The 13,902-nt window shown below is 35.4% G+C and overlaps 1 protein-coding gene across 1 annotated transcript in view; it reads right to left on the reverse strand.

The window, feature by feature from the left end:
• Positions 1–13,902, reverse strand: part of LOC142339092 (glycogen [starch] synthase-like) — a 60,334-nt gene that overhangs the window by 11,234 nt on the left and 35,198 nt on the right. Inside the window, exons 7-11 of the mRNA XM_075388809.1 lie at positions 2,808–2,928; positions 2,519–2,625; positions 1,978–2,116; positions 1,567–1,680; positions 884–1,168 (exon numbers count right to left, since the gene is read on the reverse strand). Of these exons, the coding sequence (XP_075244924.1) occupies positions 884–1,168; positions 1,567–1,680; positions 1,978–2,116; positions 2,519–2,625; positions 2,808–2,928 (766 nt within the window). The remainder of the gene's footprint in view (positions 1–883; positions 1,169–1,566; positions 1,681–1,977; positions 2,117–2,518; positions 2,626–2,807; positions 2,929–13,902) is intronic.

Here is a 13,902-nt window from a genome sequence, read left to right on the forward strand (position 1 = left end):
AACCAAGAGCACCGCAATATAGCTACGCTCAGCTTACAGCTTCGCAGCTATAAAAAATAGAACATAACCATTAAATTGCCGGAAGACAGCCGCCGCTGACGCATTTCGGGATTGAAAGAGAAAAAAATTGACAATGTATCTAGGCGTCAAAAAGTGTTCTAATTTAGGGTAAAGCTTCAGTTAGATTAAAATTATACTTGATTCAGCTTTTGAACTGAGGGCTATTAAGTTTAATAATAATTCCAGCTAACAATCGCTCTAATGAACTTTGGTAACCTAATAATTATTTAATGCCCGGGCTTTATCCCGTTTCTGGATTTTGCTCTATAGACCTCGACAGTATTCACTAGAAGATATTAAATTTTGAAGACATTAAATATTGAATCGGTCACGCGAAAAATTGCATAAGACTGCAGGATTAATATAATTGGTATCTTATTTGAGATAAAAAAAATCGTTATTTTATATTTTCCATATTTTAATGTTTGCCCTGCTATATTTGCCAACGTTTGGAGGGGGAAAATGACGCAATGTTCCAAAAAAAAAACAGTAAACTTGTACTTAATAGACCCATTTGCACGAAAAAATGTTTGGGAACTTTCACTACTTTATATCATCAAACTAAATTTAAAGTACCACTTTTAACTGTTTCGATTGGTGTTTGCCTAATTTCTACGTTAAGCTGAAACGCTAGTTTATATAAAAATTCCTTGTCTAGTGGACTTTTGTCTGATATCCAAAGCTTATTGAGAGCAATGTAACAGTAGTGGCTTCCAGTTTTGGCCTTTGAAGAACTGGCCCTTTGGTAAATAGGACAGACGCTTCGCCACTAAACCTTTACATTATTTTGTCAACTCTGAAACCATCGCCAAACATGACCAACCTGAGATAGTTGTGATTGTGACTCTTCGGGATGTTTGAACATGCGGTCTACGATGAAGATTCCATACGAGGCAGAATCAGTGATGTGCTTCTCGACAAAAGATCCGAACCCTGACAAGTTAGTTGTGATTGAGGGAACCCCCATTACTGTGCACTCGGCAGGTGTGTATCCCCAGGGCTCATAGTAGGAAGGGAACACTCCCAAGTGACAGCCACGCACGAACTGATCATAGTCCATGCTCAAGAGAGGACTGGTTGACGAGAGGAACTCGGGATGGAAAATCACCTGTTGTATGAATAGGTCTTCTAACTCTGGCGACAACTGAATAGTGGACAGATTTCTAGGCTTTCGGAAATGTACAAAAAAAGACAATTTAGCCTTTCCAATTTAGGTTTTCTGTAAGACTTCATCAAAGTCGCGTAACTTATACAAAATGGTAATATTTTCAGAAATAGTCAATATACGAAAACAGTGAATATACGATGATTAATTTCTGCATATGATGATGTAACAAACCAATAGTACTCTACCAACAGCACGCACGACGGTAGGGCTAAAAAGGACTCGAATCAACGTTCCGACGCCTAGCACGTTCTCCATTACACCTTAGTCCTAGTTACAATGCATTTCTGTTGGTTGCAATCCAGTTCTAACTGATTACAGCTATTAGAATAGAAACTGACCTTGACCCTGTCTGAGTCGTCATTGAACAAGTGCACTTTCCGGAGAGTTGCCAGGATGGGGTCATTGAGGTCATCCACCATGTTGTGTGTGCAGATGGGAGGTAGGTTGGGCCTCTAAACCCACAACAACTTTGCTACCCATCAACTTTTTGATATGCAGAAAAAATGTTTTTCAAATCATTCGGACATCAAATCGCAGAACCAAGCCTTTCTCAAAAAGATTACTTTCTCAACAAATACCTTAGAACGACCTTAGAAATAGTATATGGCGAGAATAAAATATTTAATATATAGAGTTGGCTTCAGCTTCGTATTATCTCTATTTGTGATGATCTGGTTTCACCAATTGAGTCAAAATGATTAAAAACGTGATCAAAGATTTGATAGAGCGTTGGGAATTAGCGAACTTACAGATGTTGAGTAGATGCACCTCTTGAGTTGGACCAGGTCGTTCTGACTGATGAGGTCTTTAGTCTCTGGAACCTGACCTCTCAAACAGCTCTCGAAAAGCCGGTCACCAATTGCACTTTGCACATTCGACACCGTTTCCCTAGACAAAACAGGGACTGCTGAAACTACTAACAGTTGGCCATCAACCTTCTTCTCCCTCCCTCCCTCCCTCCCTCCCTCCCTCCCTCCCTCCCTCCCCCCCCCCCCCCCCCCCCCCGTTAGAGCACATGAAATTCTATCTTGCAGACATAGTATCCAAGACGCTTACTTTGACACAGTATCTTTGGGCATAATGGCCAAGATCTTAATGATTGGCATCGATAAATTTGTTAAGTTTTGCTCAAATACAAACTCAGGAACACAAAACCGTGGCACAATTTAGATCCTTTAGCAGACAGCTTGGCACGAATTCTAAAAACTCATCATTTAACTATTGATAATTATTTATACTTGATGGCATTCTGAGGTAGACAGCTGGGTAAGGGAAAGATTAGGAACGAACTTGAGCTGTTTGACGACTGCTTGTCCCTTGAGTGAGTCTACATTGAAGTTGTTGGTCTTAGCTGGGAAGATGAGGAAGGCAACAACTGTCACTGTACTCCCAGTACTCTACACAAACATACGCTTGATGTTATATAATATAGTAATCGTTAACAGTTACAGAGAATATTATGGTATATTAATGGTAATGGGGTTATACGTTTTATGTCCAAAGCTGGGGGTATAATGGGAAAGACCCTCAACTTTGAGGTAGACTATGAAATACCTCATTCTCAAATGCGATTAAGTACCTTGAGCATGTAGTTGAGCCTGGCCAGTGCCTCCAGGAACATGTCTGCACCTTTATTGGAGAACTCGTACCTCCCTGCTGTGAACATGTAGATTGTCTGGTCCAGGTCAAACGTGTAATGCCTATACAAAAAACAAACAAACAAACAATGACAGATGAAGGTCGATTGCAGTCAAGTTCAGCCAAGGCGTTACCAAGGCAAATAGCCTAATTGTTGTGATTATGTGTAAAATGCTGTTATTCTCACTTTCGGATCAATACCTCAAAGTGTGACAGGAAAACCACAAGCAAGTACTCCACTTTGTGTAGGAACGTCCTTTGGGGTAAGACTTTTCACGATGATTTTTCACGAAAAGTTGCTTAAGGTTTAAAATCCTAACTTTTCAATTACGTTTTCCTCTTAATTTTTACTCTTAAAAAGTCAAACGTTTTAAATTCACCTCTTGCTTTCCTTAGATTTAGCTTTTTAAGTTGCTCTCTCCTTTACTGTAGAGTCGTTCGACTTATTAACAAAGTTAACTTCTGAGGTTTTCAAAACAAGAAACAACATTTGTTAAAATCTACTTTTCACGACTCTGCGTGTTTAAACAAGTAGTCTTACCCTATGGGGAGAACACTTTCCCTTCGTTAATTACGCCTACTCCCAGGTGAAACCGAAATATGTATTCTTCAGTCACTCAAAAGGCTTAACGAAAGAAATATACTCAAAAGACTTCCAAATTATGCAAATTATCCCTCCATTCACAAAGTCAATTAAATCAAATACAGAATCTTTGAACAACGCGCATATTCAGTGTGCAAAATCAGTTCTGTAAACAAACTTTCACAATAATCACGAAATCAGATAACAACCAGCAGAAACTCCGCACACAAAAGTATTCACTCGCTGACTGTTATATCTCCACCAACAGTCGAAAATCAATACCACTCAATTAGATCCCGATGCATTAATTTACTGGGAAAAACCGTTTTTCATATGGGCAAACACCTTAACACCGAAAAAAGATCCATCTCAGATGACAATATTAATTTCATTAATCTCCCTTATGTTTGCTCAGACACCAGAGCCCTGAAATTAATAGTACTTCAGTAGGGAATAGAACACAGCCGGATAAAAGACATAGGAGGCGATCTTATTTTCAATGGTTATGCAAATCTGAGTGTGACAGAAAAACGGAATTGGAGAAGAAAGACTAAAATTCCATGCTCCCTCGTTACATAATTGCAGTTAATGGGAAGAGAACAAACTTCAACAACGCGGACACCAGAAAGTTAAACAAAGAAACGGAGAATAATCATGCTGAAAAGCAGAAACTAACAAAGCTTGACAAAATTGATAAATATGAAACAATCAGTGAAACTTCCTCCTGCAACTTGACCATAGATGAACAGGAAGAAACTTTTACAGAAATTTGTAAAGGCACAACAGAGAACAAAAAAGTCACCGGACAAGAAACAAAAACCTCAACCACCGAATAAAACACTGAATAAAATGAAAAAACCTATCTCAATACAGACAAGCTTCAACCAGTACAGCTTCAGAATTCTGCTATTCTCAAATAATACAGACCAGGCACCAAAAAGCCACTTAGAGAAACCCAAAAACAACGAAACACGCAAGTAGCAAAATGCTTCTTAAACGAACAATGGATAAAAAATAAAAATGATCGAGGAAAACAACAATGACTGAACACAAAAATTTCGTTTGAAGTCATGTGTCTCAGGAGCCCGAAATTTTTTTTCAATAATCGATGAATGTTACAACTGAGCCCGAGGAACTTTATTCATTTTGTGTATTCAAGAATCCAAAATTCTCGCTATCTCGCTCACACGAAAAATTTCCTGAGCAGTACAAAAATTACACTTTCATCTAGTGCCTGCAATAAATTGCAGTGGAGGTTTCCTTACAGTTTGTAGTGAAGAACTAACTACTGAAGATCAAATAAAGCGATTACGAGATCAATGTGGAGTTACTTATACGCAACTTAACCTAACGGTTTTCAATGTATATCTGAATGCAAAACATTACAATGAAAAATTGAAGCAATTGAGCTCAAGTCTCTCAAAACTTGACACTGAACGATCTAATGCTTCAAAAAGGGATTTTAAAGCTTTCAGTCATGATCCGAGAAACAACTACTCTTAGATGCGAAGACGATAGAGTAAAACAATTTGTAAAGCTTCAAACGTTTACAGAGAAAGCTCTTCTCTTTGATACAGCCATAGAACTAGACATGCTTGATTTCACGCACTACGAAAAGAGAACATCATCTTTTTCACGAATAGACTACTTTAGTTTTTTACCAACAAGACTCTTTACAGCGAAATGAAAGTACATCGGAGTAATTTCTCAGATCACATGTTGTAAGACCAAAGAAACAAAAGCGAAAAGAACGTCGATCAAGGTTTTTGAAAAACGACTGACAATTTTTATTGCAAAAAAAAACAAAACAAATAGAACCACTTGGAATTAATCGTTTGACACATCAAAGTTATGAAGAAATGAAGTACCAAATACGTGATGTCTGCCAGGCCCCAGCAATTAACAAAGCGAAAATCTTAAGCTCACAAATCAGAGACACCTTTACGGAAGAAAAAAGAATCAGAACACATTCAATAATATCACTCCGAAGTGATAATTTTAAAACGATATGATGAAAGTCTTAAAAAAATAGTATCAAGTTCAACCACTTCAAGAAACTAAACCATTCATCCGAACTTGGAAACGCCACGGATCTCAAATTCTGGGCAAAACAAAAAACGACACGAACAATATTGCTTCGCTGAAGGTTTGTGCAGAAGAAACAAAAAATCAGGATGAAATCATCAATACAGCTCTATAAAAGCCAGAAAAAAGCTTCTTTGAGAAATTTCTTGATCAATTGAATGAACGCAAAACCGCAGCAACAGATGGTGTCAATGAATTCACTTGAGATGAAGTATTGAAAGCAATTAACAAACTAAATGCAAGGAGTTCAACGGCATCAGATGGAATAACCTCGAGCTTATACAAGATGTTTAAACGAGAGACGGCTCCATTGCTGCAAAAATTTTAACTAAAAAAGTTTGAACGGAAAAAGTCCCCGAAAGCCAGCAAATTGCAATCTTAAAATTTCTGCCTAAAATTGAATTCAGACCTATAAGCTTGCTAAACACTGGCCTAAAAAATCTATCAAATATTCTGTCTGCCTGAATCCTAATACATCTCGGAGGCAGAGTAGTTCAACATCAGCATGCTTATATTAGCAAAAGACAAATCCATAAAGCACTGAATAAAGTACCAAAACTCCATGAGCAACTCAGTAACAGCAAATGCCTTGTGAATATAAGTTTTTCAAAAGCTTTTGACAAAGTCGAGAGAGATTACATTCGCTCTTGCTCGACAACATTGTTGTCGGCCACTACACAAAATCTGAAATATGAACAGTTTATAAAGAAACGGAAGCAATTAATGAGATCAAGGGTTACCTTTCCAAAACAATCGTATTACAACGTGGAGTTACGTGACGTTGTGCTCTTTCAACTTTAATTTTTTCATACTTGCTGTTAAGCCTACACTCTGCTGTATAGACAATTCAACAGATATTATAGGATTCACCAGCTCAAAAACAGTAGCTTATGCAGATGAGATTACTTGGTCAATCCGTAGATCGTCGATTGAAGAGCTTTTTGATACCGTGAAAGAGATTTGCGAACGCGCTCAACTGGAAATCAATGTAGAAAAGAGTGAGATCCTGTCAACGAGATATACCTTCCTAAAAAACTGTACGCGTAACAAAAAGTCTGGGCATTAAATTTTTACTGATAAATCGCATCAAATTTACTTGATCGCATCAAAACACAAATTGACATATATACACGCTTCATCAATCGAAAACTTTGTTAGCGAAGAAACGAATCATTGAAACTTTTATTCTTCCAAAGTTCCTGTATTAAGCAAGACGCACAGAAACAACAGTAAAAACCATGACAAATGTTCATCAACAATCTTCTCAAAACTGGTGACCAACTGGAAATTAGAAGTGAACTTCTTTATCAATCAGTTGTTATAGGTGGAATCTCTTTTCCACAAATCACCTCAAAAATTATCTCAGCAAAACTCATAGACGAAATTACCTCATCAGATGAGAACGAAATTACCTTTTAAAAAAACTTACCATTTTTGTTGAAACCTTTAAAACTCAAAGTTTATCAAAGAGAGAATGTTATACTTCTATTTAAAAACAATATTGAATCCTCGCTTTGTCTTGTTGACAAACAAATAAGATGGATGAAAAATTTTTCGGAGTCGCCCATTTGCAGCTATCGCGAAATAGAGTTTGAAACCTCAGAACATTTAGTTCGAACGCAAAAAATTATCTGGAGCCAGAACAATCCTGAAAGTGACTAGTTGCCGCGACGTCCTAGTAAATATAAAAGTTGGAACTCTTAGATTTAGAGCAAGTGTTCTAAATGGATCTTGGCAAGAAACCCCTGAACTAACTAAATACTATCTGAAATTTGCACTCAATTTGTTGTCCTTCATATGAAATCTGCTGCTGAATGAATAATTTCTTTGTGAACACCAACTGTAAATAACAGCAAATCCGAATATATTATTTAAAAGCTAAGGCGTTAAAATTTTTACTACGCGGCTTATTTTCAAACCCTCCAAATTTATTTGAGGAATGGTACGTTTATGCGATACTGGTCTCGTTTTGTTCAACTGCTCTTTGTTTCTCAAAGAACAAAGGAAATTTGAAATTGTAAGCAACATTTCAATTTCTGACCTCTTGACGCTTCATATACTATTGATATGAGAAAACAAATATACTAATTAAATCATTCCTTTTATTTATTTCACTGAAATTTGTAGTTTATCTATTCAACATTTCTGTGAAAAATTAGATTCTATGGGCTCCTCCGTGGCAGCGTACAACAGTTAAAGACTTTGATTTAAAAAACGTCAACAAAATTTTTCCGTTTATAAATTCAGAAGTTATTTAGCAAATAAGAACATATCTTTCATAGAATTATTGTCTAACGTTACAAATACTTCCGATTATTGGTTTCAGGGAATGTTCAACACATGTGAAAAAAAATTTGTGACAACCTGTTTTCAAGAAATTCATTTTCCCGCATTTTCAATCGAAACGACGTTGAATGCTTAATTTCGTTTACATTTTCGCTTTGTTTGATTTAACAAGCTATTTAACTAACATTTTGAGAAAAAACTCTATCGTTAATTTTGCAGGAAAATGAATGCAAGATTATTCAATTTTTTGCCAATGACATTTTTGCCACAGGTATCACAAACTTCGATAATTGTGAATAGAAAAATACATATTCACGTGTTTGATCTTTCCGTGATTAAATTAAAGATCACATTGCCCGGTATGAATGAGAATTAGCAGTTGCACTAATTAGCAGTAACAAATTGTTAACGAAAACAATTGAAAACTGATTTTTCGGCTGGTATTTGAAAGATAATTGATTAAAAGCATGAATTCCTCAGCTTTCCATTAGTTACCATCAATATTACGTGACATTTGAATAGTTTTTGTCAATAAAAACTGATTTTACTTAATTAATCAGTTACTTTGATTAACTAGTTGATTTTACTTAGTTAGGGGCACAACTTGGTGTCTCCCTTATACTGAAGATGTAATATAAAAGTGCAAAAGAAATTGAAAAAAGAACGACAATGGATTTTTTTTACTAATATTCCATTTCCGTAGTTTTATTTTGTATGCACATAAAAAAGAACTCTCACTTTCCGGAAATGTTGGTAATAAAAGTAACAGTCAGAGGCAGTGTATGAACTTTGCTTTTTAATCAAAATAAACGTTAAAAAAATTAAGTTGATAAGTTTAAGTTGATTACGAACAACAGAAGACAAATGCAAAATGCAAAGAGCGAAGACTAACACAGAAATTTTAGATTACATCAGGTATTTCGGAAAAACCTGAAGTTACACAAAGATAAATGTCCATAATCAATTAAAAGATGGTTGATAATAATCTGATTACAAAAAAATCTCAATTCTCGAGCAGCTGAGAAGTCGAAACATATTCTTGCAATTCTTGCGACGTTAGTGGCCAGTGGGAACTCGAACGGCTAGTGGGAGCTCTAATCAATTGCAGCCCTCTTCAGTAGTGGGGAGAGGAGGGGGTGAAAAGAGGCACAAATTTTGTTGCACTTGTAATTTGGCTTTTAATATTAAATTGCTGCCAATTGAGTTCCACCGCTTGAAATTGTGAACGAGAGAGAACTTTAGATCATGCAAAACGCATAAAGTCAAGGGCGTAAAAGGCACTCGAAAAGTACAAAAAAAACGGTCAAGCAAAAACTTTGGATAAAAAACATAGCCAGTAGAATACCGGAAATGAGTCTAAGAGTCGTGCAAAAACTTGCAGAAATATGAAAAAAGTAATAAAAAAGCAATATATTGTGAAAAAAAATCAATTTTCAGTGAGAAATGTGGGTAAGGTAGGTGTGGGTGTGGGAGCGGGTGTAGTGTGGGGGGGTTAGGGGAGGGGGGTGTGGGCGGAGGGGGTTAGATGTGTGTGGGGTGGTGCTAGTTGGTGGTAGTTTAGATAAGGCCGGAGGTACTTATATGGGATCGAATATTCTCAAAATGACCTTTTGACCTTGAATAAAACTATTAATTCTTAATTACTATACATTACAAACTAAGCTGCTTTCAAAGTCCACTGTTCGAAAACAGAAATAAAAGTTCTAAAACAAAAGTCAATGTTCGAACAGAGAAGTCAAATTTCAGGTCATGACTTCAGCTAAAAAAACCTGTAGAATCTCAATACTACTCTTCGAATCGTAAAAAGACGCACACGTTTACAATAATTGCTTCTCTTCGAGAGCAATTAAAAGTGAGATCTTTAGATAGACTACTTAATACACAAAGTCCTTTTCTAATAAAGCTTTTTATCGGCATGCTATTCTGTATTTGAGAAGGAATCGCACTGATAAAATTTCTCCCTCCCATTTTAGGTGAAAATCTTTCAAAATTTGGTGAAAAGGTCAAATTTGGAGCAAAGATAGCATGTTTTAACAGCCCGGCTAAATTGTAGTTCCAAGGTAGCCATCAAATTTTCTTCTAGGGTGCTCAAAAGAACAGCTGGGTATTGTAAATGGGTTTCGTCCGAACACAAAAAATTTCCTTCGTACGCATGTATTACGTTCTTCGAAACACATTTATTATGTTCCTTATACAAATGTCGACATATTAAAGTCTGTTAGAAAAGAGCAAAAAGAGTGGCTTCTCTTCGATCTTTTCGGCTAGGGTGACTATTAAAAGACCAAAGGTGAGGAATGTTTTTCCATTAATTCAACGAACGGACACTGAGGAGTAGGTTTAGCAATCTTAATACAACCCAGTATTGCATCAAACTCAAATTGCACATTGAATCAGTTCTAAAACATCAGCATTCATGCATTCAAAGCAACATTGATTTAAAGGTCAGGAAGAAAACCAGAAACAATGTTAAGCCGCCCAGCGTCTTGATACCCCGCCAGCTCAAAACAATTCACAACTTAATACCAATTGGTATTACTAAACAAAAAAGTTAGACCAAAAATAATGTATTAAAGAAAACAGTTTCTGTTGATCGTAAATGATATTAGCAGAGAGACTTTTGCTATTCAGACACTTTTGTTTCCTTACTTTTGAAAAATCTTTGTTTTCATAACGTAATCGCCGCTTAAATAAGGAAACTTTCGCAATAAAAGCAGAATGCTCAAAGACAAAACGCTCACGCGTTTACGTCACACAGGCACCCAGAAATTATTGATGAAAGAAACTTCCAATAACACCGTCATTATTCGTCCGTAAAGTACCTACTTAATTATTCAGTCAGTAAAACCTCTCATTCTAAATCTGAGTTATAATTCTATCAATTTAAGACAATTGTTCTAACTCAACAAAAGCAATTTTATCTATCCACTCCCTGCCACCATTCATCCCCGAATATGACCGAAGCATAATTTATTTACACTGCGGGAAAACCGGGAATAAAATGCTAGAAGAGGGAAGAAAACAACAATCGAGTTCTTTTGTCCCATTTCTCCGACTGTCATCAAGGTTTTCTACTGACAATTTATTTTCTCTTTATGAAAAACTGTCATCGTTTGGGATAAAATCAAACACAATAAAATCGATCAAAAACTTGCAAGATATCAAAATCATGCCCACGTACAATTCAGAAAATATTATTTTTAGGAAATTAGAAAAATTAGGGTTTTAAGTGTTTGAATTCTAAATTTACCGAGACATCAGTTTCCAGTGCATAAGTTCCTGGATAACTGAAAGTTGAAGAACGTCGAGAGAGCAAATTTTTGTTCAAGTACCGTTTTTTTTTCACTCTACTTTGGAAATCGAAGTGAAAAAACTACACAAAATCCACTCGCTTTTTCACTTCACTACCTGTTTCAGCGTTTCCATCATCTCCAATTTGACTTCAAAGATCATGAAAATGTGTGAACAGATCTTAAAAAACATAGCCGGAAGAATTCCGGAAAAGTCTCGAAGAGTCGCCTCCGCCAAAAACCTTTTAAAAAATTATTAACTACTCAATAAATTTTTAAAAAGCAATCTAAAGTCAATAAGGCAATAATAGGAAAGCCACAATAGGCAAACAAGTCTATCTAATTTCGAAAATTAACAAAAAACTGCAAGAAATTTTGAAAAAAATAGTTACAGGTTTCCTTTTATTGTCAAATTTCTCGATAAAAACACTGTTTAACAATTACTATAGTCTATTCAAATCAATTAACTGCTTCAAAGGCCGCACTTTATCAAAAAAATTTGGCTCGCTTAAGGAATTTTTTTCACACCTCAATTTCTCGTTCTCTCGCGATCAGCGAAAAACCACTCTTTTTTGGCTCAATTTTCCCAATTTTGTTCAAAACTCAAACCACTCAAAGTTTTTTCACGCGTTTCTTTTCCTGCTGCGAAAATCACCCCAATAAAAATGGTTTTAATAGACACTTCCCCGATACTCCCCTTAGAGTCGTAAAAAGACAGCGCCTCAATACAATTCAAATTTTTTAAAATGTCAAAATTCTTCCAATTGTAATAAGAAGGAAACTTTCACCGGATAAGTTGCACATAGTAGGTAAAGATTTTTTAAACATTCATCTTGGTTCAAAAAAAATTGGTTCTATTAGCTTAATACCAAACCTACCACTTAAAGTGCTCATGAGTTCTGAACTGTTCCAGTTGTTTAAAGCTACAAGTGTTGTGAATTTTCGGCTTTTAGTAGATTATCAACAGTCAATTACATTTTCAGCAATTGAAGTTTCATAACTGGCTTGAACGCAATACAGTATTTATTGAAAAGATCCATGCAGAGACCTGTCTTCGTTTTTGTCAAATTTGATTGACTCGAAGCGGATTTTTTCTTAGTGCGTCGAAAGATTAACTTTAGAGACTTTGGTACGAAAATACATCGGAAAAAAATCAAATTTTATGATCGTGTCCCAATTTTTGTCGTGGTTGTCTTTCGCATTCTGGCAGATTAAACTGAAAATAATTGAAGACCTTCATAGTAGTGGATAAAACAAGGGATTCAACCACCAGTAAAATTTGTCCCTTTCTCCTAACGCTAATCGCGCATGTCGAATCGGGCCAAATTTTACTATTTGTTGAATCCCTTGTTTTATCCACTACTATATATTAGCTCTATATTCAATAAAAAAATCAATTAAAATCAAAAATAAAAACAAAAAATCAAAAAATCAAAGCAAAATTTACATTTCACTCTTTAAGAGTGATTCACTCTTATTCGGAGTGATCCCCAGTAGAAAAGATCGCTCTTTTTCGCTCTTAAAGAGTGAATCCCTCTTTTTTGATATATATTTTTTTTATACTTTTTATTTCAAATTATCTATACTTTTCAATAAATTTATATTTTCTTTTATTTTTTCTATATTTATTCCATTATTAATAAGAAATGATACAAAATTATAGTATTTACATGAACAACTATCAGTGAAACTGCTCAACGGAGTTGTTTTGCAAATTCGCAGATCCTCTGTTTGGTTAATAACTAACGGACTTACAGCTCTAGGACTTTGCCAACTAGGATTAATTGTTTTATCCGCGAAGCGGTTACACCGATCAGTTATATTTCTACTAAATCCTCTAGTCAATTCTATATCTGGATGTTGTTTCTTTACATGAGCCCGTATCCCATCATATCTCACAACAGAAGTACAATATGGACAATTAACTTTAGCTGAAGGACAACTTCTTCATGTATACTCATCAAAATTATTTAGTGGTTTTATATAATTACACTTATTACAACATCTAGTTAATACTTCTGAGCTGGGGTTAAGGTTAGGGTTAGGGATAAGGTTAGGGTTAGGGTTGGGGATAAGGTTAGGGTTGGGGTTAGGATCTGAGTTAGAGTTATAGTCATAGATAGAACCAGAACCAGAACTAGAGCTAAAACTGGGGTTAGAACCAGAATCAGAACTAGAACTAGAACTAGAACTAGGGTTAGAACTAGAGTTAGAATTAGGGTTAGAACTAGAACTAGGGTTAGAACTAGAATTAGAATTAGAACTAGGGTTAGAACTAGAATTAGAACTAGATTCATTTTTTAAAGAACAACCCCATGGGGAAAAATCATTAGCACAAATACCACTTAATATTATATTACCACACATACATTTATCAGTTTTATCTTTATGAAATGATTCATAATGATATTTTAAAACAGCAATGTTTCCACATTTATAGTTACACTCTAAACATTGTAAAAGCGTTTTTAATAGATAAAATTATCAGTGAACGAGATTTGCTCGTGGTTCTCCAACGAACTTTGTTCGTGGTTTACCAAACTGCTCAACGGAATTGTTTTGCAAATTCACTGATAACATTAGCTATGCTGTAGAATCGGTGTACAAACTTTGTGGATCAGTGAAACTGCTTCGCAGATAATATTTAGCTATGATTTCAATTAAATCTTTAGTATGATCTTTAGATGTGATACACTCTGCTAAATATTTATTTCCTAAAGTATTGAGTGTTTTAGTTTTACATCTCTTATCTAAGATCAATTCAAGGTCTAATTCTTTTTTATCTTTAACAAAAT

This window comes from Convolutriloba macropyga, chromosome 5, assembly GCF_964194025.1.
Source record: "Convolutriloba macropyga chromosome 5, txConMacr16.3, whole genome shotgun sequence".
NCBI lineage: Eukaryota > Metazoa > Xenacoelomorpha > Acoela > Convolutidae > Convolutriloba > Convolutriloba macropyga.